Here is a 25,880-nt window from a genome sequence, read left to right on the forward strand (position 1 = left end):
CTTTGTCCACGTATGTACTCTTAAGGTATTTTTTTAATTTATTTCTAAGTAATTTTTAAGACATTTAAGAACATGAAGATTTACAAAAACTGTTTTCATGCTGTGTTTGCTGGCTACAACAGGCATTAGTGGGCAATTTTTTTCTCTGAATGTATCCTTTCTCTGCCAGGTTATGTTTGTAAACATAATTGAATTTAATTAATTTTCCATTTTTACCCTATTTCAATTGTTCAAGACTGTTTGGGTTTTTTAAAATAAATTTTCAATGCCTAATACTAACGCTAGATCGGATTAGTCATGTATATTTCGTGGAACTGCTCTTCAGGTGAGGTTTTACATCTTTTCAGAGAATGAAGCAGAAAAAACCTAATCTCAAGTTACCATTTCAGTTCAACAACATCAACAAGAACCACAACTCTGCCAGGTATTGAGAGGCAAAGATGGTATGGGAGGCAATCTTTTAGTAAACTGGTGGCAAAAGCTGGAGGGAGAGAGAAAGAGAAGCTTGCAGGCTGAAGACAGACCTCTCTTGGACATGAGAGTTGTTTAGTACTCTTTGATCTGCATTGTTATTTACAATAGCTGTTTTTTATCTCATTTAGCACAAACCTAGTAGGATATTTCTTACATTCACTGAAATGCAAGTAAACAAAATGCAAAATAAAGCAGAGTGTGAATACTAAGTAATCTTCAAAGCTAAGTTTCGTGATTCTGCGATGCTGTTATTGAGATAAATACTGCATTAACACTGCAGTGTGTACACAGCTCAGCTGCTCGTGTGCATGGAATAACTACTTCATTTTTTTCACAGACACTTTCCAGCATATTTACCTAAAAACCTTTACTTATGTGCCTTTACACCTAATTTTATCTATTTGGATTATCATTGCACACAATACCACACAGCCTGCAATGAGAGCAGGTGGAGGTAACACTCCAGTGTAATTGAAATTTTTTTGTTTGCTACCAGTGTCAGGATCATCTGCAGTTCTCTATTTTGCTTTCTGTGGGCAAAACTGATCTCTACTTTTGTGATTTGTAGCAAAAAATATATTAATAAAACACAGGGGAACATAAACCAATCCAACATTACAGAATTCTCTCATGTTCTTCCCTCTGCACCTTTCAAAATAAAATCTTGCATTATTTACTAGGCCAAGAGAGGCTTAGTTCTAAGCACATTAATTCAATTAATATAAACACTGAAAATAAACTAACTTGATTAAAGGCAACTTCTTTTTTACCCTGGCAAAACTGAAAATTTACAAATTTACAGCTTTATCCATGTTTTCTAAGGAACAAAATTTTGTTTATCAAGAAAAACCTACATAAATGCAGAAAAATGTTTCAACAACACTAAAAAGGCAGATCAATATTTCTCTATTTTTTAAGATTTAGGGCACACCTAACTTCATTAATCTGCTGGAATGAAAGAACATTACAAAATGAGCCCTCTCAGTACTACAACGTGCCACAAAGATTTGGTTTAGTAAGAAAGAGCCATAAGGGGTCTGAATGCTTGTTTCTTAAGCACAAATCACATCTGTGATTCATATCTTTGAATGGAAAGGATGATAAACACCTCAGCCTGTTTCCACTCTGAGTCCACACAGATGGGACAAAGCAGTCTCATTGCTCCAGGCATGACACTGAGCTTCTTGACACCTACTCATTTGTGCAAGGCAAAACAAAGCAAACTCCCATACTTCGTGTGTTACAGTTCTGAGCTCCAAGCTAGACCCATAAAGGAAAACTCCTATCTGCCAACAGTTCCTGAACTCAGATGTTACCAAAACATACAGGCTGCTGTCCTTGTCAGCAGCAGTAAACAATTAAAAGGATAGCCAGTTATAAAGTCATATTTAGAACTTTTGAGCACTTTTTCTATTCTATTTTGAAAACATTTTACTCTGAAATTAACTAATTTCCACATAAATCTTCCCATGAAGACCTTAATGAAAAGTAACCAAGGCCTTTGGCATGAACTAGACCAACACATTCAAGAGCGTATGAGCTGTGTAACATCTCACAAAACAGGGAGGCTAGCAGCTTTATTTACCTAAGAGAGTGATCAATGGCAATAGCTGAGAGCAAAATGTCTCTTTTTCCAACAGAAGATGATACAGGAAGCGGCCTCTCTCTTGCTGCAACACCACCACCAATGCATCGGGGCTCTGAGTAACAACCCCATGTGCTTTTCTCCTACATATACTTCTATGCAGAAGGAGCCTCTTCCACTCCAACACCCCTTCTCTCTACACCTCACTGTGACACTGCTCTTTCTGTGTCCCTTGTTACCTGGTGTAACACTTTGTTTCTTAGGTAACAGAGCACAGAAATCTCCCTCAGCCCTCGCCAGACAAACAGCAGGAAAGCAAACCAAGCGGCCGGCACTGGTTTCCTCGCCCGGGCGTGGGGGATTCAGTGCCCACAGCATCTCTCCAGCGGTGCTGGCCCCGGGCTCCAGCAACAGCCATGCCAACAGCCACACCAAAAACTCCATTGCTTTCTCCTACCAGCTACCAGAGGGTGAAAGGTGTTGCAGAGAGCAGAGCATACTTTTCTCCCTTATTGTGACAGAATGACCAGAGCAGGCAGAGGGAAGCATATTACAAACCTGGCTGCATTGCCCGATGGGTTTTTAGCAAGCTACCACACTATCACTTTTCTTAACTTTTTAAGTGGGAACATCAGTTGGGTAAGAAAGGCCATCCTCGATCTGCCAGAAAAGTGATCACAAAAGCACTGACCACTGCCACTAACACTCACAGTAGGGCTGCAGACATACCTTCACACAGATATGATGTTATGCATTAATATGCACATGTGCTATTTACAGTTATATGCAAAAGCAAATTTCACACAGGCTGACTACGAGAGCCTTAGTGGTCCTAACTGGCCTCACCTGGGAGCCCCAGTCCCTACCCATGGCTGTGGCAGCTGCATTCAAGCTCTGAACTGGGCACAGTAGGTATGCTTGCCTCCTGTCTCTGATCTGGACCTCAGACTTATGTCACTTTATTTTTCAGTTAAAGAGATTAAACACTGTGTGCTGCCACTTTCCTCCACCAGAAAAGAGAGAGAACATCAAAAATATGGCAAACGTATCACACGAGATGTACTCTTAACCTGTACAAAGCTTGGGGTTTATCATGTTGATCAGAGAAGCTCCCTCTCTATTCCAGCTAGGGTAGCTATCCCTACAGCTGGTTTTCCTAACATGAAAATAAGTTAAATACAAGAAATCAAAAGCTCTCATTTATACTTAAGGTTAAACCAAGGTTCCCTCACTGCTTCAGTGACCTATATGGCACTTTCTAGCATGTGTTTCTTGGGTAAGCATTGCTACAATACAATTCTATAATTTAATACTCCCTAATGACTACTAACACAGTATAGTATCTGCAACTCCTATTACTTGCTGCTGTTGCAGTAGTTACCACACCAAAAAGACAAATCTAAAACAAAAAAAAAAAACAACAACCAAACCTAAAAGCAACAACAAAAAACCCAATCAAACAAACAAACAAAAAAATCTCTGATTGCACTCAATAGGTTTAGCAACAAAAGAAAGTAAAAAGGCTACAGGAACAAGGAGATGTAAGAAAACTCTTTGGTCTGCCTGCTGTCTTCTCCATAAACCAAAGTAATTTTGTGCAACTCATCTCCATATTGACAGTCAGATTTCAGTCTTTATTCCAGTTCTTTACAGGCTTTGCAACTGAGTTTAAAAAGCACAGAATTGTTTTTTTTATTACAGGCTCTTGTGATGGCCTCAGTTATAATCAATCTTTTGGGAACCCCTAAGCAGCATCAAATTGTTCAAAAGACTCCCCAAGTCATAGCATAATTATTCCACACAGTGGTAGTATCTAATTATCAGAATAACTGAAAGCACTCAACAGCCAGCAGGGATTTTCTAATTAAGACTCTTCCAGTGTAGTGAATCATTTTTCAAATCAAAATTTATTTTAAAAATAACCTACCTGAAGAATGATAAAAGGACGGGTGGGGAGTGAGGCGGTGGGTATAGGTGTGTGTTTTGTTTTTTCAAAAATAAAAAGTATATGAAAATTAAAAAAGCTTCTTGACATTGGCTTAAAAGGACAAAAAATTATTCATGGAGTCCATACCATGCATGGACTTCAAAGTTAGAGATTTAAAAAAAACAAAGGAGAAAAAGTGAGAGAGAAGAGAAATAGGAAAAACTCTGCCCCTTGTTGACAGGGAGTAGATGCAACGGGGTCTCAAGATAAATGTTCTCCCCCCAGCGTCTTTGCCGGTGCAGCATGTTATGATGGTGAAGATGACAAGGCTGATGATGACTTTCACTGTGCTTTTCCCTAGTAAGAATAGTACTTTTGACCAGGACCCACTGAAATGCGCAGTTTCCCCACACACTTTTGACAGCACTGACTGGAGCATAACTCTTCAGGTGCAAGAGCTGCATGTCACTCATTGCTACGCTTGGCATACATGTATGATTGGAAGATGCTTATCAGAAATCTAACCAGTTATTGCCTACTTTGATGTTCACTAAGTCTTTTTCTTTCCCCAGTGTTAAACTAAAGGTTACATTACAAAAGGTTGGAGAAGGCAGGAGAAAGAAGGGAGATTTTTACTATTTGTGCCAATAACTTGTGTTTATGACATTAAAAATGTTAAACAAGTTTTATGATAAATGTATCAAAGCTCAAGAGCAATGACTGTGCTACCAGATTAAACTAAGTGGTTAAAGCATCTGTCACTTAATAAAGCCAGGCACCAGAAAACAATATGCTTATCCCCAGGGTGTTGTAGTTCAGTTCAAATATCCCCCTGGCACACATGGTACTTTTGAATATTTGACCATTTGAATATTAACATCATTTTAATCTCAATAGAGGTCCTGACACTGAATAAGAGTGATCATTTAAAACAGGGTTATATAAATGAATGCAAGTTTGTGTGTAAATAGCGCTTACAAATGATGATAACAGATAATACAAATTATCTGGTATACTGCCTGAATAAGAAGACACACCAGACAAAAGCTTTCCTCTTAAATATGAGAGATAATGTATTAGGTAAATAATCTCAACTCTTACTTAGCAAAGCAAAAATGTGTGCAGAGATGGATACTTTAGGCTGGCCTTTAGGGATAGTTTGCTATCTCTCTCAGAAAATCATCTTTAAAAGATGAGTAGATAAACAGATTTTATTTGTTGCACAGTAAAAGTAGGTGCCTCTTTAGTGTGCTGGATAAGTCAGTAGTAAAATCAAACACATCAAGTCCATGTTTAAAACAAAACAAAGGTATTTAAAAAATTCTGTTCCTTAAGAGAAAACAATTAAGCAAAAAATACTTTATTGGAAAAGCTGCTGCTTATCATGCTGTACTTTATGCTAGCAACTGAAGAGTGTATGGAATTGCAATAGCATTTTTGCCACCTAAGGCTCCAACAGACTGCATAGAGCCATTTACTTGCAGTATGATATCATAGAATCACATCACATTCAGGCTATTCTTACTGCTCAGGTTTACACATTCTTTCTACCCTGCATAATCTAAGACAGCCATCAGACCCCAAGCTGCCACACCAGTCCCAGAGATAATCTACTTTCAGGTTAGAGATGTATATACAGCACAGAAAGACTAGAGTCTGATTTCAACAGTTTAAAGAAGGAGTGGTCTCATCCTTCCAGACTAGTGTTATTGGACAGATATAATCATACAATACATGAAAATGGCCTTGACTGAAGACTGAAGCAGACTCAAAGCCTGCCTATCTCCCAGTCCACAGGGAAGTCTTGTAGACAGTCTCCAAGCAGCCTAATCCACCCAGGACAGACTTGGATGAAGTCTTCCTCCACCCTTCCACACAAAAATCAAAGAAATTCTCTTCCAGATATCAGATTCTTAAGACTGCAAAGTTACCCTTCTCTGAAAGTCAAAAAAGAGACTGTTAAGAACACTTTATAATGATGCTAAAATACACGTAACTGTAACATTATGAGCAGACTATAACGCAAATAACTACCATTTTTTAGCTCTCTACATTACTTATATGAAGAAAAAAAATCACTTATTACCAGCATATACAGAAGCTCTAGGGCTCTATTTGCCCTTCCTAGACATTTCCACATAATATTTGTTTGTTTTAGACCCTATCAGATAGAAATGTCTTTGACGATGTAATCTGCGTTTTCAGTTGCAAAGCAATCATCTCTGCATCAGATTAGTCCCAGCAAATAAAAGGTATTCAGAGATAGCTACTTGTTTGGATCTGTCCACATTATGCACTAAGAAATTACTGGAGAAACAGAATCCAAAGAGTAGTTCAATGGTTTTCAGCTCCTTTGGAATCTGAAGTGCAATTTCACCTTCTTAAATGCTTAAAATAGTCAAAATAGGTCTCCAGAGGCTGGTAGCACCACATCATCAGGTTTTGCACTGCATAGGTGTCTTAATATCTCCTTTAATCAGATTCTTTTCTTCTACTGACTGTGTTTTAAAAGCAAATAAAATAAAAGGATGTCTTTGCTGTCCTATTACAGAGGCTTGTTATAGTCAGAAAAATTTTAGTGTGGTGGTGATTTATTCTTTTTTTCCAATTAAAATGTAGACAAAGAATACTGAACTTAGCCAAATCTAGCATGAACACTAGAGAACTGTACTGGATGAAAATAAGGATAATAGATAACAATTTTTGTAAGTGAACATTCTGTAATACACTATTGAGTTCTGCAGCTTTTTCTCTAAGTATTACAGTAATTCTGCTGACCTGTACATGATGTTCCTTGCAATGTCCCCATTTTCTATTAATGTATCGATTTTTGGATGGAGCGGGCAAAATAAGAACAGTATCTTTTAAAACACAGAGTCAAAAAAAGATATAGACATGTTAGAGAACAGTTGTATGTGGCAATATCTCACTATCATTTCCTGATGATTAGTACTCATATACACAGTGTTACTGTATAGGTGTATGTAGTTTCCCACACTTAATTTAAACAAGTTGGGGACACAATGTATATAAAAAACCCAGATGGACGCTACACCCAGCCAGCCATCACAAGGTATCTATGCACTACTCACAAAACAGGATGAATGCTTCTCTCTCTGGTGGGAGCACATGTAACAAACAAAAGGCAATCAAGCAGTGCAGGTGGTACAGCTGTTTTGCCAAGGAAAAAAAGGAGCAGGAGGAAGGTAAGCAAGATTGGTGAGATTGGGACTGGCCACTTCCTTTGGTGGCCACAGGCTTTGGGTAAGCAGGAGTTTGCTGAGCCTGCTCTGACTGCCAAGCAAGTGCTGTGGAGGATTTGCCAACAGTGGGATGCGAAGAGATCTGCAAGGGGGTCCCTGGATCCCAACAGAGGGGATGCTCAGAGGGGCTGAGCATACCCAGAGTGGAGGCAGCAACAGGACAAAAGGCAGAAGCTAAATAACCAAAGGAGCATAGTGAACAGGGGCAGCCAAGATGGAAGAGTGCACTGGAAGCCTGCACTGGCAAAGGTACAGACAAACCTGCTTCTCCACACACACTCACACATGCACACACCCACTCCTCAGTTTCTCTCATATAGGCTACATCTTACCTCACTGCTAAGCGTCTCACAAAGGCATCATCCTACAGTACAGCAGGAGGACAGAAATCTTAATCACTGAAGACAAGTTAAACAAATAAAACTTTTAAAAAACTAACATGTTAAGCTCAATGTGCCAGTCAAATTACAGGAACAAACATTGCCACTGGCCAGAGCACAGCGTTTCTGATTACCTACTCAGGAGTACAGGTGGTTGGGTTTGGGTTTTTTTGGGGGGTGTGGGGGGGGAAGGAGGTGTGTGTATGTACAAGTAGTTCCTGCTCTTCATCATCTTCAAGCAGGAATGGCTAAACTGGAACAGCTAAGAGAAATAAAAAGGTTCCAGATGGTGTTTGCAGGGACACTGCTATACAGCCTCACCTCCACTGCAGCAGATCTTGCGCTGGGGACGAGTCTTGGGGAAGGACAGACAGTGTCCACCTGGGCAAGAGTATCCCCTTGCATATTGGATGCACCTGCAGTAGAAAGAACTCCAAAGACAGGAAGCAGCAATGGCAGGAGGCTGCTTTACTAGGCACAGAATTAGCTGGCTTTGAGACATTGGAGAGGAAGGTGTACAGGGTAACTTGCCTGTCAGGTGGAAAGACAGCACACCTCCTGGGATCTCCCAATAGCTCACAAGGGAGAATAGAATCAATGGTCAATCTGTATCAGTACTGACAACACAGGGAAGTGTTGGAGGAATGTTCTAGAGGTTCAGTTCAGGCAATCAACAAGGATACTGAAGCCCAGGACCTTCGTAACCACTGTCACTAAGAGAGTTATTAAGAGCTCTGTGCTTAGGGCAGGCAGAGATCTGGAGTCTCAGTGCATGAATGAGATGGGAATGCTGAGAAGTGGGTTTTAGATACATTTAGAAATGGGACAGGTACCATTCTGGGTAAGACAGATCTGCTAAAGAAAGACAGACTTGCTGTATCTTAAACAAACTGGAGTCAGACTTAAAATTGCAGGGAAACACTTAAACGAATAGCTGGGGAAAGCCAAAAGGCAGAGAAACACCTGATTCAGACTGCCACAGTCCAAAATGGTTGTAGCTAATGCTCCTCTGAAAAGGCTATAGGAAATAAAAAGCCTAATACAACAAACGGAAAAGGCAAGTCAGACTACCCTCTTTGTTCCAGATACTCCTAAAAATTACAGATATTAAATTGAAACAGCAACAAAGACCACCCTACCTCAGTATTTTCCACTTTTTCCATTTAATTCAGGCAATAGCAGAAGAAAATGTATTTTAGCTCATTGTATGAGTGACTTTTTTTCTTGTTCTACAGTATCAGAGAAATTATCCAGTTGTGCCATAAGAAATAGAGGTAGAACAAGAGGAAGGCTGTTGGAGTTTGAAAACATGCCAAGCAACACAAGGTTTCTGGAGAAAGATAAAAGCAGTCACACCAGAAGCAACACCACTTCGTATTTCATCAGTCTTCTGGAAGAAATTTGTGAGTTCTTGTATGGAATTGCTTTGACAGTCAAGAAAGGAAGTCAAAGGTGGTAGAAAAAAGCAGATTAAAAATAAGAGTCTCTGTCTCCCAAACAATTACAGTCTTCTATTTCCCTCCCCAGGGAACTGGCAAAACAGAAAGAAGGACTGTATTTGCCAGGAAGTAAGCCTGCCAATTCATGATGGAGAAGAATGCCCATTACAGTGCTGAATATGATAACTAATAAAGTATTTTAAAAGGCAGCATTCCACAGCAATTTCCAACAACAGCAAAAGACCATGAGCAGAGAATAAGACAATTAGAGCTCTCCCTGCCATCACCATTTCAGCATCACTACTGCTTTTGTTACTACCATAATTGCCATTTGCATTGTCTGGCTAATCTAATGCCTTACCATGAGAGGTTATGCAATTTCTTATTCAGCCAGCCTTCCCGTCCACGATATTCTCCTTATTGCAATGTTTCTATGGAAGCTGGCTGACTACAAGGCACCAATTCTTGTTCCTGTTTCCAGCTGCTAAATCTAATTTAAAGATGCTAAAAATAAAAAAAGGCTTACATGTAACAGTACTGTTCAGAAAGCAAAAGGCTGTACTTCCTACAGAGATAGCATTTAATCAGAAGTCAAATGAAGAAGGTAAAATAAAATAATTGCCTTACTAGTATTTCTGCTATTTGCAAACTCTCTAGCAGTACTTAGTCTACTCTCAAAACATTTTGAGAACTCTTGAGATATTGAGACAGCACATATAGGAAACATAATATGGAGAAATCCCAAGTCTTTGGGCATTCAGTTCAGTTGTTGCCCCAGTCACCACCTATACTGGACATCCAAGACAACTTAGAGTAATTTACAAAATCTGTGAAGGGCCAGATGGGTGTAGGAATTAAAAAAGTACAACAGGAATCCAAAGCATTACCTGGATACTTTAGGAATTTTTCCTTAAATCTATCTATACATGATGTATACAAAATCCACTTATGTTTTCCAGTGCAAAACACTTCACATTGATTTTCCCACTAGTACACATACAATGTCCTGCATGACCTCAGAGCCTCATCTTACCCAGATTATCAAAAAGAAGTGGTTTGTAGTTTATACTAAGAAATGCGATTACAGGCTCACCTCCATGAAGATGAAGGAGCAGAGAGACACAACAACAAGCATGGGAATCACAAAACCCTATTCAGAGAAAGAAGGCCCTGCCCCAAACTCTCCCCAGAAAACGAGATCCTATGCCGAAGTCCGTACCGAGGATTTTATTTAACAATGAATGTGAGGTAGAGAAGTAGAAAGAAACAGAAAAGAGAGGGGAGAGAAGGGCGAGCGGGGGAAGAGGAGGGAGGAAGGAGAGAGAGAGAGAGAGAGATCAAGCAGAAGACAGTCACCACTGGTGGATCCAGTGGTATCCCGTTGGTCCCTCTGGGCTTCTTGGTGGTGGGAGTCCCAAGGCTGTTTAAAAGTTTTCACTATTTATACATATTAGCAAACAAAGGAATTAACACTCATTGGCTACACAGTTCTTTTACTCCATTCATTAAATGATTCCTTCACTTCTCATGCTAATTACTCTGCAAGCTCAGTCCTTCTCTTGAGTCCATGGGTTTCTTGGCTCAGTGGTCCATGAGCCAGTGGTCAGGATGTCCCCCTGCCAGCATAACCTTTTACAGAGAGCGGATTTCAGCACAGTTGCTGAATTGCTTGCCTTGTGGACTTTAAATTCTGCATTCTTTGTGTCCATTACCAGCGATACATTTTTCTCCCCAAGTTTTTTTAGCCTCCCCCTAGGTCTGAGATAACACCCAGCCAACAGTACCACCTTTATCTTATCTCAAGGTCCTGCCGTGGTGGTTTATCTTACAGTCCAAGTTCCAGGTACCCACGGAGGCATGTTCAGGGGGGGCTTTGGTGGTCATTAGTGGTCAGAGATGTGATTTGTTCCATAACTTGGGGTGTTGTTTGACCAGCAGTATGTATATGAGCAGTTGCTTCTTTACACAGTATGCCACAGTGGGATTTTTGCCCAGATGCGTTAACTAGCATGTGCTAAATACATCTTGCACCTCCAGGCCTAGAGTTAGCTCCGTCCTGTTACTCCCTTCTGTGCTTATCTCATGGCAAAGTCCTTCTGTGGCCTTAAGAGTATTTGAGACAGGCAACGGTGCTCTTTAACTCCTGACAATAGTCTGTTACAGGGGAGTCTCAGCCCCATTGGCCAGGGGTCACCCCCATCCAGGGGTCTGTAGGGGAGGCTCTTCAGGTCTCATTTTAAAGCAGGGGCTTTTAGCCCACGGGTAAGGCAGTCATTGTGGGATGCAGGGAATGAGCATTTTGAGATTGTACAAGACCTATTATAGAATGTTTATGGTAGGGGGTAAAAGGAGAGTTTATGGTGGTTTGGGTAGGAACAAACATGGGAGACTAGAGGGAAAATGAGATAAAGGCCATCTATACACTGGCATTTGGGCCACACACTGAACATCATCTGTTCAGCACAGTCTATCCCATATTCTCATTGAACTTCATTTCCAACTCTTCTCACAGGTGAGCGGCTCGCTACTCCATGGATCTGTGAACATACAGAAATCCAAGTGCAATAACTGGAGGAAGCCCATGGGACATCAGGACTGTTGCATCAGGATGGCAACGACTGGAGAGATGAGAGCACAAGCGTTTGTGTGGTGTGTATCTCAGTGTGTGATCATGACTGAACATCAAGCCAGACTAACCAGCAAGTAAGAGATGTTTAGAAGGCAAGTATTGGTGTGGCCATAAGTCTGAGCCAGGTAACCAGGGGGAACAAGAGAGCTCTAAAAGTTAGCTAGCACAGGACCTGGAGTTCCAAGCCAGCTACTGGAGAGAGCCTTCTAACATCTTTGTGTTTGTGTGTGAGCCACCTGGGAGACCAGAGGATCCCAGGCCAGCTACTCGGTAGACTGGGTGTTTAACACCAGCTACTACAGAGGGATTCATTTTGGCTTATGTATCTATATACTTATATATTTTATACTAATGGGCTTTCATCCTAAGCAGCCAGAGGAAAAGGAGAAGGACAAGGCCACTGATGCACCTCGTGTCTGCATGAGTGCTGCAGTTTCTTTCTGTGTGAGTCTGTGTGGCTGCTCACAGATACATGCACAGGTGTATTGTGTGCATGTGTGTCTCTTGGGAGTGTGTGCCCTGCCTTGCTACGGCTGGTTCTGGGGACACAGAGCTGGAGCAGGTTCACGTCTGTCAGTCTAGAGGATTCAACAGCACTTGAATACTTACCAGAATCTTTTGTGGAGATAAGTGGAAGAAAAGTATACAATTTCCTGGATCTTGAAATATGTTCCTAAAAAGTGGCAAATTTACTTTTTCCAAGATCACACAAATAAGAAATTAATTATTAAAAAATGAACAGAATAGAATAAAATCCTCATTTAAGTGCTCATGCTGCCTGCCCAATAGCAAGCCAATAAATGAGATCTGTAACAGAACTACCACCATTTAAAATTCTTGTTAAGTGCATGGGTTCACTCATGCCTGAAATAGTAACTTACTGCCCATAATATCCAATACAAAATCTTGATGTATGTAGATGTTTACTGAAGTTCAAAACAGTTGAGTGATATATACAGCAGCAGGCACTTCAGCAAATGTAACTCACAATGAAAAGCAAACCATGACATTCAGTCACTTAGTTCAAGAGCTGTGGTTCGTAGGTCTCATTAAAGTGTTCACACAGGGACTACAGACAGTAAAATGACTGGTATGAATCAGACTCACCCGAGACAGTGGCAGTCTACAACCTCCTCAGGAAGGGAAGAGGAGGGACAGGCGCTGATCTCTTCTCTCTAGTGACCAGTGACAGGACCCAAGGGAATGGTATGAAGCTGTGTCACCAAAGGTTTAGGTTGGATATTAGGAAAAGGTTCTTCACTGAGAACACTGGTTGGGCACTGGAAGGGGCTCCTCAGGGAGCTGCACACAGCACCAGGCAGTCAGAGTTCAAGAAGCATTTGGACAATGCTCTCAGACACATGGTTTGGACTCTTGGGGCTGTCCTGGGAAGGGCCAGGACTTGGACTTTGATGATCCTTGTGGGTCCCTTCCAACTCAGGATATTCTGTGATTCTATGAAGTTGTAAATATAGTTCTTTAGTTTTAGCTTGTTAGTAATAAATGTTAATATTATTTTCCCAAATCCAGTCTCTTTTGTCTGCATAAACTTTCTCTCAACTAATAGTAATTGTGTGAGAGGTGTAAGAGCAAATTGACCCAGAGCAAAACCCTGACATATGATAAATGGGGATCAGTTTAACATCCTTAACACATATGATCTTTAGAGACATTGGCTAACCCCCCAGCACATGACTGGGGAACTCATCAGCACACAATATCCCCAGTGTATCAGGCACGTGCATTTCAGGTGCAAATCACTGCATCTCACACACTTCCAAACTAGGTAAATGGCTGTTTTCCCAATGCCTCTCTTTAAAAGGCAGCAGCAGTGCTATCTGAGGAGCCCCTCAGCCAAAGCCAGATAAGGCATCTCTGCTGAAGCTCGGGGAGAAGAGAGGTCTCCATAGCAACGGGAGCCCCAGCATTCTCACAACCCCTCTTCTTTACCCTCTCCTCAAACTCAATTTTTTTCCAAAGAGAATTGCTTAGTCGTTCACCTGAACACACATAAAACCAAAAGCAGAATACCTATTCTAGACAGACTTCACCAAGTTGCATCCTGAAGTGGGCTTACTGCTGCAGCGTCCATGGCTCCTAAGGCTTAGAATGACCCACACAAAACCGCAGGAGAAATTATTACCATAATGTTATGATACTGTGATACATTACTATTATGGAGTTATTATTACACGCAAACACCACTGTATCATCATTTGTCTGATGCTTCCTTTTAGACACAATTTTCAGTCACTTTTTGCTTTGCCAAACTTTAACTATTCCAGCTAATCAGCAACTAAGTTAATCTATACAAAGTGCCTGGTTTAGAAGATTTCATCTAAAACAGTTTCAATTTTTCCAAATGTGACATAGTAGAAACAAAACACCATCATTCTCATCCCCAAACCTTTTTTTCTTCCCCTCAGATGGTTCTATCCTTTTTGGGGGCAGGGCTATAAATTTTTGTTGGGGCTCTTGCAGATGTGCCCCTCTCATTCTTTCAAAATTCTCTCAGTCTAGCCTTGAGTCATGTGTCTGCAGTATTTTTTTTCAGTGCAAGATTCTCTGCACTATTCTTTATAGAAGATGCCTGTGGTAGCTATTCAAAGATAGAGATATTTATTCCTTATGCTATTATACATTTACCTTTGCAAGCACATTACCTAGACTGCCAGTTACTTAGGTTTGTACTTCAGGAGGAGTACAAATGCCTTTATAAATTACTTCCTGTAACAATTCCATTTTACATCTGCCTGCACAGATATCAAGACAAGGAGAAGAAAATCAGTTTCAGAGGCAGGGAGTGGCTGGGAAATCCTCACAAGAATGGGCAAGCCTGTCCTGCAGGACACTGGGAAGGCAGCAGGGGCTCACTTTGCACCGCCAAAATCTGGTATCTCTTTCAAAGGGCACTGTTTTCCTCCAAAGGACACCTCCCTTTGATATCACCATAACATGGCTAGAAACCAGAAGGTAACCAATCTAATACACAGTTTCTCAAAAAGTGCTATAATCACTGAAATAGAGTTTAAACTTTACCAGAGCATCTTGAGCTTTTCCATTGAATTTTCTTTCCATACAAGACAGATTTGGGAAGACAAAAGAGCAAGTGAAAAGAGCCTAATTCCACAAACTTCAAATAAGGCACTGATCTGAAAGGTCCAGGAAAGTTTCCTGGCTTTGGGATTATTTGGGATACAATTAGTAAAAAATACACAGAAAGTAAGATGCATATTTAATCTGTGGAATAGACACTAGCTCTAGGCACCAGATGTCGAGAGGACATCTCTTTCTCATTATAATTTCCATCAATTTTTGTGTGAGGCTTTTTTTTCCTAAATGTCTGAAAATATTTATCTTTTTTATAGAAGAAATTCAGTTTCATCTATATGGCTAACATGAAAATTGTGAAGAGACTCAAATAACCTCAGGAGCAAATGCAGACTCTCAGACCTTGATAATATAAAAAGAATAGAAGCTACAAACCATGATAAGAGGAAATTTAGGTTAGGTATACAAAATATTGTATTAGCTATATTCTTTCCTGTGAGGGTGGTGGGACACTTGAACAGGTTACTCAGATAACTTTTGGCTGCCCGTCCCTGAAAGTGTTCAAGGCCAGGTTGGATGGGGCTTGGAGCAACATGGTCTAGTGGAAGGTGTCCCTGCCCATGGCGGGGAGTTGGAACTAGATGATCTTTAAGGCTGCTTCCAAACCAAACCATTCTGGGATTCTATTCTATGATTCTATAATGGGATATAATCTCACCCAAGCCTAGTTGTGTAAAAGCACAACTCATAGACTCCTCCATTTAACTGCAGTTAATGGTATGTAAATTTGTATGCAAGTAAGTGAACTGTGGAAAAACTCATGTTAAGAGTGAGAGAGCACATATCCTCATCTCCCTCAAAACTGTTATTCCTGGTCATTCTTGCCCTTCTCCTGAGAAAAACAGAACATACTATTGTCCATTGCATTTCACCCATCAATTTTATTCCCCCTTTCAAGCTAAACTCACTGTGTACACTGGCTACAAGTGCTCTTTGGAGACCATCTTCTTCATTTCCAAGATCCTCTCCCACTGCTTGCACTCAAATGAAATCAGTTACAGCCACCTCCAGAGACCTCTCCCCACCAAAACTCAGACACAATACACCCTCTTCCTTCTGCCAAAAGTTTGGTTGCTGTGCTAAAGTAATAGTCACTGCAGACTGATTCCTTCTAATGGCAAGAGGAAAATACGCTTTGTAGATCAATACTGCTGTACTCCTACATTCACTGCAAAACTGATCTCAAGAATTGTCTTTGATAAAAAGAAAGCTATTAAAAATTTACTCACTTTGAAAAGGAGTCCTATGTCATGCCAAGCTTAAAACAAATAGAAAAGGCCTATTTGATTTGCCAGTCATCAGTTCTCACCTATTTAAAGTAGCCACGAGAGTAAAAGCAGTAACTCCATACTGTTCTGAATCAAATTGCTAGTATTTTTTCACAGTTACCTTGTTCAAATACTCTATTTTCATTAACTGCTTACTCACTTTTGAATAGCAGCCAAGAATATATTACAGCTTGTTGCTGTTTTCTTTTTATGTGGAGGAGGTGCAGAGAAGAAATAGTCTGAATTAAAAATATCATAAATTTCAGGTTACACATTTAATTTTTTATATCTAATTAAAAACAACCTGTAAAATTTTATCTACACTTTGACTTCAGACTGAAGGATCTGAAGTCTCTGTTTCTTCTGACTGCAAGTGTGTGATGAGTAACACCAACAGCACTGGTGACCCCCTGCCACAACCTGGCTTCTCTGTTCTCCATTACTGAAACACTGCAGTGCTACTTTCAGTCCTACCACGACATAGTTAATCCTCACAGCATGCTCTGTATATTAGAAGGCCAAACAGCCTGAAATATATCCCATAAAATGAAAGAGATCACTGCATAAGCTCTATCGCTCCATATGGTCTTCATGATGAGGAAACGAGAGAAAACCTAGAATGCACAGTTTACATAGGTCTCAGAAAGGGGTGAATGGAAAACAAAAAGCAGTAAACTCTTTCATAAGGTAATATTGCTGCACAGCATGCTTTTCAAATGGTGCAAACTTCTTTACCTTAGGGTCCTCTTATCTGTAAAGCTAATGCAGATGTACCTGCACAGCCAGATGCAACTCTCAGTCTGTTAGTCACTACAGGAAAAGTCAGCAGTCTCACTTTCCTGGCCCATTGATCTCAGTCAGTCAAACCACAGTCATGTCTTCACTGCAGTAGCAGGCAAAAAAATTGGTCTCTTCTTACAGGCTCTTGAACCTCTGTACCAGCTCTATGAGAACAAGCTCTATCCATATGTGGCAAAGGTACAGGCAACCTAGCACAGTGAGAGTCTTGATCACAACCCTCAGTGGCTTGTGTTTCTCTGAGACGTGCTGACCATTGTGATCACAACGAATAATACAAAAGTTGAAGTCTAACTATTCTCCAGCAGGAGAAACCAACTTCCCATGCACATGAAAACATTACAGTTTTTCCTTTTCTACCATTCCAGTAGTAGTCATTAGACTTCTTCCAAATAAATCCCTACACAATCAGCAAAACTCACTAAACCTTTTTTTTTTTTTTAATGAAAGGGGAGAAAAAATCCTAAGCAGAAATTTACTCCTGCTTAAAGAGGAGCAACTTTAGCAGCTGCATGAAAAACTGTGCTTTTATTATGAATTTGCATCACTGGTGGCACTCTGTCAATATGGCAATAGGTGGTAGAACAACACTGTGAAGTGGACAGACTCAGAAGAAAAACTGGAGCAAGAACCCAGAGACAGACAAAGAGGGTAACATGTAAAAAAAAAAAACAAACCAAAACCACAAAAACATGAGGATGGAGAATATGGTCTCCATCATCAAAACTTCAGTTTTTCACAAGGCAGTAGTCCTAAACCTAAACTTTATCTTTTCTTTTATCAACTTCATCCGTTCAATAACAGCATCTGTATTTGTCAGCTAAGAACCCTAGCCAGTATTACTGTGACTGAAAATCATCATTCACTTCCATAAGTAATCCTGACTTCGTCATCTTAGCCACATTCATTTGGTAGCAGGTGGAGGGAAGTGGCCTGAAACACAGGTTAGATAAAACAAAAAGTTCCTACAGTTCTCATAAGGCAATAAAAAAATACCTAACCTGAGTCAGGCAGAATACAGGGAATAGCAGAGTGGAGAGATCTATGCAGGATTAGTGGAAGTGAAACAATCAATCTCAAAGCAAATCTTTACCTTTCTTGTTCTTCCACTGATGACTCCTACATCCTTTCAAAACAAGTTAGGGCATGAAAAGCTTGAATCTCTTGACACCTTTTACCACACAGGATTAAGTGAACTGAAGGAATTAGTACTGACAGCGTGTTTTGTCTCATGTCACGCTGCTCCCATCTGTATCATTCTAGTGGCCAGTAAAATCAGCAGTTCTTCCCACTGATGCCTTTCAATTCCTCCCATATTTAAGGTAAGGTGGTCGAGAGGTTCAAAAAACAGTCATCGATGTGAGACAATTGTCAGAAGCAACATAACTATTTTGGCTTCTGTTCTCCTATAGTAACTTCTCTCAGCAGCAACAAATTCAGTCATACAGTACCTTAAGCTATGGCTGAAGCAGATTACTGAGTGCAACTCCCCTGACCCCACATCAGAAACATATCTCTCTACACATGCACTTGTCTTTCCAGAGTTCCTGAGGCACCCACTCTCTTGATTTCAGGGAGTTCCAAGTATACATGTGGATGAGAAAAGGAAAGTGGTACTGACAGACATGGTTCTTTCCATAGTGCTTTTGTTGATGTTCAACATGCTTGCTTTCTTTTCTGTAACATGTTCCACATTCCCTGATCCAAGCACAGTTCAAGCAGTGGAATGAGAAACAACGGTGGCATGCGTTTTCACTAGTTTATTCTAGTCCTGCCTGGAGCTGTTAGCTTGCAGGTTAGGAAAGGCCCTTACTATGAGAACTGCCATTGCCAACCATGGAGCTGCACAGGAAGACAGCATTAACAAAGCCTTCTAGTCTCTTACACCCTTGGTACCTTACCTCTTGCATTTGCTACGTTTATCAACACATATAAAGCATTTAAACCCACCAGATGAATTCCCCAGTTCATGCACTCAAGATACAACATCACAGAAAGAAACAGCTTGCAAGTCTTAAATATACTGCAAATCTTTCCTTCATAGAGGCAAACGGAGCTGCTGACCAGGATAACTAAATTGACCACATTTCTCCTTCCAATGTTTCCTGTCTTGTGCAGAAACCTTGTGGTAGGTTACAGTCAAGGGAGAGCATAACTGGTAGTACCAGTTGGGTTCAAAGTACCCAAAGACACAGATTTACCCATTTTACTCTTCAGTTCTTGAATATTAACATCATAGGTACTCTGCTAAGTGAGAAATTCCACACAAGCAGTTGAAGAGCAACAACAGCAAGTTTGTGTGAACAGACTTAAAGTCACAGGAACAGCTACTTAAAACTGTATCATTTAAGCATATTACAGCTTAACTCAGTAAATCATACCCATATTACCAGAAGAGTTCTTATCTCTAACTGCCCTAAATATTTAGTGATTTCATGACTAAATAATTATGTTTTGCCCATTCCAAACATGGAACAATCTGATTCTTCACAAAATCAGGATTTTTTAACAATGAAAACTTTCTAAAATTTAGGGAAAAATAGGAAAAAAATCTGACATTTAGGAAGCCCTGTCTTAATACTTCTGGTTTGTTCAACCAGTTAGATCCTCTGAGGTACATATTAAGGTCATATTCAGGTTCAAGGTTTGGCAAGCTTGTGACAAACAAAAATTTCAGAATCTAGTATCATTGATTTTATTAAAACAGATAAATAATCTGAGGATGAGCTTTCAATATATTTAAAAATAACCATAAAGAAGAACAATTTGACTCTTCTTTGCCCTCAGTAGGTATGACGAAACATTCACCATAGCACTGTTTTTTCACAACACAGTGAAAACGAACACAAGAACTTCTCCTACTGCTACAAGTCCCCCCACAAGTCTCAAATAGGGGACTTAAATGGGAGAAAAAAAAAACATAATGTATACCTCTCTCACAACTGATATCATATTCTTCTGCACAGCAGGAACTTAAATTAAATTCACAACACCAACTGTGATTCTTCCCTCTTTTAGGACCTGGATCTCTTCATGCTGTAGACTACTGCTTATGTCAGACCTCAGTAATCATTATCAAGACTGAGTCATATATGTTTGTTCCCTTTCAAGTTGGAAATGGAAATAATTTCTTCCTTTAAAAGGGTAGTGCTATTTTATCCAACAGCTAAGTGGCTTGGGCAGACACTGATGTTGTGAAATGCACAAGCTGTACATCCACTCAAACTAGAAAGGATTCAAACCCACACATCCTACCTCTGAGGGCCATGACCCCCATCTCATTCTTTAGGAGGCTGGATAGTCTTAATTCTCCTCGAAGGGTTTGCCTCTCTGTAAAGAGGAACCTGAGACTCACCAGACCAAAGAACTGCTATTCTGCAGCTCAAGTGAGGAGCTCACCTGATGGAGAAAAGAACTGTACGACACTTACACTCCCATGACCATGTCAGAAAACAAACGATAATTAACAGTGTTTGTGCAAGCCTAAGAGTGAGGTAAGTATCAAGTTGTTATCTTCTGCTGATACAGATATACTGTGCAGCACATGAACATGTGAAACTTCTGGTATGTCTGAGAGTTGAACATGCAGGCATCGAAGCCCTAAGACCTTCTGGAGATCAGGGCTTCAGCTTTTTTTGGTGGCTTCATTCCCATTCAGTAAAGAGGGAATTGCACTACATTCATAAGGACGATAAGGAAAGACACTTTTAAAGACTGACAAGCTTTCAGTTGTTACAATATTGCATATCATAAATGTTCTTAAATTAGTATTTCAGGGCAGCAAGGAGATTGGAAAAGAAGGTGGTTTCAAAAAAATAGTTAAAATTGGTTTCCATCTTTGTAAATTCATGAAGCCTGCTGCTAACATCTATCATTGGACCAAGTGCATTTTCATCATTTAAAACAAAGCACATTATTTCCTCTCCTGTTCAGCTCTTTGACAGTCCTGGAAAAGTTACTGATCTGGAAGCTTCATCAGCCTCCCAGCCATCTAATCTGCAAATAAACCCCTTGTGACATGTCCAAATCTTTTCACAGTCCACCTCTTGAAAACAAATTGCAGGAGTAGCAAACCACAACTTGCATTAGCCTTGCAGAATTTGTAGCTATAGTATTTTTTGGTTGGTTGGTTGGTTTTTTAAAACTCCTAGCTTCTGAAGTAGTGATTATATGAATGTGTCTGTTTACTTCTTCAAATAAAATTGGAGGATCCATGCTCCTGGCCCTCTTTAAGGCTCAAAATAAAAAAATTAAAGAACTAAATTTCTGACTTCTCTCACCCAATCTTATTATTTTAGGACACTATTTGCTGGCTATCATTTTGTGCCAGGTACTGTGCAATATATGGAAAAAGAGTGTCCTTTCCCCACACTACCTATGTGCTAAACAGAAAAAAGAGAAAGAACCATGGAGAGAGAGGAATAATTGATGCCAAAAGACTCAGTGACTTACAGCAATAACTAGTAAGTATATCACTGACTGAGGCTCAACACTGTTCCAAGACTATGCTTACCACCTTCTTAGAAATTACTTAAGTGATACTAAGTATTACCAAAAAGAAATAGCTCTTAGAATTTATTACCTGAACACAGAAATGGATTTTAGCATTACTCAAGATCAGGAAAACCAAAACCACATCCTTGACAATAAGAGCCAATGACCATCAGCAATGTCCAGCTGAACTTACCTAGGAGAGCTGGACACTTTGTCAGTCAAGCCATGTGTGAAAAGCCTTATCATTTCCAGTAACTAGCTTTGAATAATTGAGATAGTAGTAGCATTTTACTGAAATCCAGCTTACTGAACTCCCAAACAGTGCTAACCTGATTGACCACAAGGCTTATTTTGCCTTCTTTTTTTTTTTTTTTTTTTGCTAAGAAATGCACACATCAGTATTCCCAACAAAACAACCTACTATAGGCACCTAGAAAGCAAACGTACATGCATAAACAATAGTTTACTACCACATATCTAAAGTCTGTGATTCCTACTGTAAGGATAACAACTGGACAAGATTGCATATACATATTATATATTTATACATATTTACAGAATAAAGTACTTTCAAAGGATTAATTTAAAACCTGCAGGACACAAATACCAAATTACCGCAGCATGAAACTGAAATTTAGCAAAACTTGTTTAAAACATTCTACACCCTTTTTTATATTAAACAGATTCCACTGGAGCTGAAAATAAGGGTGTAATCAACCCACTTAATTTTGCCCATTTAAATGCTGATAGAAAAGTTTACTAATACATACATATAATGTATAAGTTCTCATCTGTGATGAACAGCATTTCAGTTATAGCCTTTACTCATCAAAACCCACAAGGAACTTGAAATCATACACCTGAGGACCTGAAAAGCGAAAGAAGAGTGACTAAAGCATCAAATGATGTAGTTATCATCTGGTCTGCAGTCCCCGACCGTAAGGATGAAAAAAACACATCGACAAAAAACTCCAGCAACTCTGCCTCACCCAGCAAGGAACCCACGAAGATGACAATCTGCACGGTGGTGGTGAAGTGCCGGTAGCTCTGCTCCTCGCCGCGCTCATCGCTCTCCACGGCCCCGGCCTCGCTGACGTTCCCGCCCTGCCACACCATCTGCCCGGCCGAGGCGTTCCTCATCTCCAGAGCTCTGGTGACAGCCTGGTACGGGGCATGGTCGCTTTCATTCCTCAACATCCAGCTTTTGTCGTACCCCATGGCGGGAGTTCCTGCCCTCTTTGCTACCACCTAATAACCACAGGTGGTTGAGCCCTTGCCTTTAGCGAGTAAATGGAGCCCACAGGCAAAAAGGCGCTTCTGAGGATACAGCCCCGACTCTCGGAGGCATCTTCACCACATTCCTGCGTCCCGGGAAGCAGGGCCGGCTGTTCGCGTTTCCACCTTGTAAATCATGACAGCCAGGGAAGCAAAACAGAAAACAAGCCAGGCTTCTCCTTGCAATCAGCTCTCCCATATTTCTTGCTTCACACCGCCACAGCTCTCCTCAGCATGTTTTACTGCAATAAGCGAGAGTGAGGGAATCACAGTGCACAGAATCACAGCCCGCACCGCGGCTCATCCTCCCAACTCCGCCGAGGGTCGCGGCGCGCCCGCCGCACACCAGGGCTCACTGCACACCAAAACTGGTCTGGAAAAGTTGAGGGACCACAAGCCCTGTCTCCCCACTCCACTCTCAGTGTTGGTGCTGCCTTTCCTCACAGCTCTGAGAGAGGAAAGACATGGTTTTCCCCATGGCTCATCTGCTCCCGCTTTCTGCTCCTGCTCGCTCCTCCCGCGGTGAGCCACAGCTCCCCCCCTCGCCTCCCTTCTGGCTCTGCGCGGCGCTGGACGCCGCAAGGACCCTTACACAGCGACCAAAGAGGTCAATGACAGCTCGCTGGGTTCCACTGCGCTCCAGCTATTTCTCGGGAAAAATTAATTTGGTTTTAAATCCCAAGGCGGGGGGCGCTCGAGCCTCCAGTGAACCGAGAGGGCTCCGTACGATCCCTGTGCGCCTCGCTCTGAGCGCACCCCGCACTGAGCGCGGCTGGCGGCGACACCCTGCTCGTTCGTGCGCCAACATCCCGGCCTGGGCGCCGAGCCGCTGCGCGCCCGCTCCTCGCTGCCCCGCCAGCCCACGGTGCTGGCTGCCGCCAAGCCCCGCCGCGATCCCGCGGGAGGCGGCGGGCGGCACTGGCGGCGGCAGGCGGCACTGGCGGCGGCAGGAGCCGCCACGCTCCAGAGGGGCGGGCGCTCCGCCGTCACGTGCCCGCCGCGCACGGCGGCGCCGCCATTTCGCTCGGTAGCTGGGAGCATTTCTAAATCCGTTTTTTAAAACAGGTCCGTAATTCTGAGGACAGGATTTCGAAAGGCGGTGCTGGATTCTAGTGCTGTTTGTTAGAATAGATATTATTAATATATAATTTGCCAGTAAAGCTCCTCAGTAAATGTAATAAGTTTGGGCTTTGACTGTGCAAAAGTTGTGCATCCATATAGCGGGCGCACGTTTGCCTTTAATTTGAACATCTTGGGAGGATGGCTAGTTAAAAATCAAGACCAAAAAGCTTTTTCAGCCACTAGCCAGCCTGTCTGGAAGTGCTTCAGGAAGAGGAGCTACCCACGAACATGGTCCCTGCACAGCAAGGCATCCTCAGGGACCCCACGCCCACGAGATGTACTTCAGTGGCGCATGTCCTGTCACCCGTGATGTGAACTTGGGTGACACAGGACAACGCTGGGTGCTCTGCCATGATGTTTGCTGACCACAGGGATAGGGGACTGCCACCACCCCATTCCACCACAGGTCCTGGAGGCTGTTGGCCAAACCTCGGCTTGCACCTCTGTGTATTTGGCTCTTTGCAGCTTCCACTCATTTCTCTGAGAGCATGAGTCTCCCAGCTCATTGCTCCAGCCTTTTTTCCAGTAATTGATGTCTCTTACTCCCAGTGTGGCCCCAGGCTCAGCCACCCTCTTAGCCTTTTCTCTCACCCCAACTCATTCACCCTATCCAGCCAGTCCCATTTTTTCCTTGCTCTCCCCAGGCAATAATCAGCAGCTTCCACCATACTTTCCCTTCATCTTTTGTTTCCTTAGAGACCCAAATGGGCTGCTTCCTCCTTTAGGACACATTCTTGTGTCCAATTTCTGTAATCAGAGCCTGGCCTCCGTTGCTTTACCTCCCAGCCACCTTCAAGGCACTTTTCCTCATACAAAGCCATCCCTTTCTCCAGCTCCTCCCTCAGTATGGGATGATGAATAAGGAACCAGGCAATGGCTAATGCTTACTTTCTACAGCCTACACTGTGTACTCTCTATGTTGTTGTTGCGTAGATCTGCATAGTCGACATTAAGGAAGGATGACTTGGTTAAAGGAAAAGGTCCTGTGAAGATAGGTTACTCCTAGTTTGACTGGCAAATGGAACAGAAGAGAAGTAAGTTGTATGACCAGAACTTTGAAGGACACCATGGCCAGAAAAGAAATGTTTGCCTGGATTAAAGGTCATTTAAATATTAAAATGCACACACCTGTATATGCTAATAAATTTAATGAAGTACCTGCTACCACATAAATGACTGTATTACTCAACTCTTCACTTAGATCATGCTATATGTAACATAGCCAGAAGGAGACTGGATTGTTATTAGATTGTATAAGGAGGGCAGACATTTCACCTGTTAGGAGAAAGACCCTGAAGACAGCCGACAACCAATTCTGCGCTCCCTCCTCCCAACTGGGGATACTGCCTGATAAGCACGAATATAATTATTACCCAGATTAACACAATATTATTAGAGATCTATTATGGCTACTGCATTTATCAGTGGCAATTCCTACTCTGTATTTTTGTTGCTTAAAAAAACTGCACTATTTGTGCTTGTGGAAGTTTCTACTGAACACAGCCAGACACATAATGACAAATTAGTTATAATGAGAATAAGCCCAGCTGCACCCAGCCCCTCTGATTTCTGGGGACCAGACAGAATGTAAGAGGGTTTATTTTGTGCCAAATTTCTCGCTCTTAACACTCGGGACCCTTCCCCTCTCTCCTGCACTTCTCCTAGGAAGACTGATCTCCCCTCACTGTGCCCATGGGGAAGTGAAAACACATTCTCACACTCACTTCATTAAATTTTAGTGGCTAGAATTAAAATTTAATGTTACAACACACAATAGTTTTAATCATTTTGTCTTAAATTTTGGAAGGAAAGCTTCTGTCCAGATGCAGTCTGGCACAGGATGTTCATTGTATTCCAGTTAATCTATGGGGAACATGTGAATATTCCCCTCAGTAATGTAATTCGATTCAGTTTATGCAGGTTTTCACAAAGTGAGCTAGCAAAACCACAGCATTGGAAAAGGTTGTCTCTTCCCCTTCATTCATCAAATTTGATGAAAAAAGTCTTGGAGTTCAAGACTTTTTGAAATAAATTCTCAGAATGTTTTCATGATTATGTTATTTTACTCTGGCTTTCTTCTTGGAAACAATGAATCATTATAGAAGAAATTAAGAG

The 25,880-nt window shown here is 41.4% G+C and overlaps 1 protein-coding gene across 2 annotated transcripts in view; it reads right to left on the bottom strand.

The window, feature by feature from the left end:
* GPR176 (G protein-coupled receptor 176) overlaps nucleotides 1-23,505 on the bottom strand; it is a 37,304-nt gene extending 13,799 nt beyond the window's left edge. Inside the window, exons 1-2 of one of the 2 annotated variants that reach the window (XM_050335637.1) lie at nucleotides 23,236-23,251; nucleotides 22,358-22,885 (exon numbers count right to left, since the gene is read on the bottom strand). In XM_050335637.1, the coding sequence (XP_050191594.1) occupies nucleotides 22,358-22,586 (229 nt within the window). In that variant the 5' untranslated portion in view covers nucleotides 22,587-22,885; nucleotides 23,236-23,251. Of the gene's footprint in view, nucleotides 1-22,357 lie in introns of both variants that reach the window. The other variant, XM_050335636.1, reaches the window with a different exon arrangement.
* Between the last annotated feature and the right edge of the window lie 2,375 nt (nucleotides 23,506-25,880).

The sequence above is a fragment of the Myiozetetes cayanensis genome, unplaced genomic scaffold, assembly GCF_022539395.1.
Source record: "Myiozetetes cayanensis isolate MyiCay16 unplaced genomic scaffold, myiCay2020 scf6-25, whole genome shotgun sequence".
Classification (NCBI taxonomy): domain Eukaryota; kingdom Metazoa; phylum Chordata; class Aves; order Passeriformes; family Tyrannidae; genus Myiozetetes; species Myiozetetes cayanensis.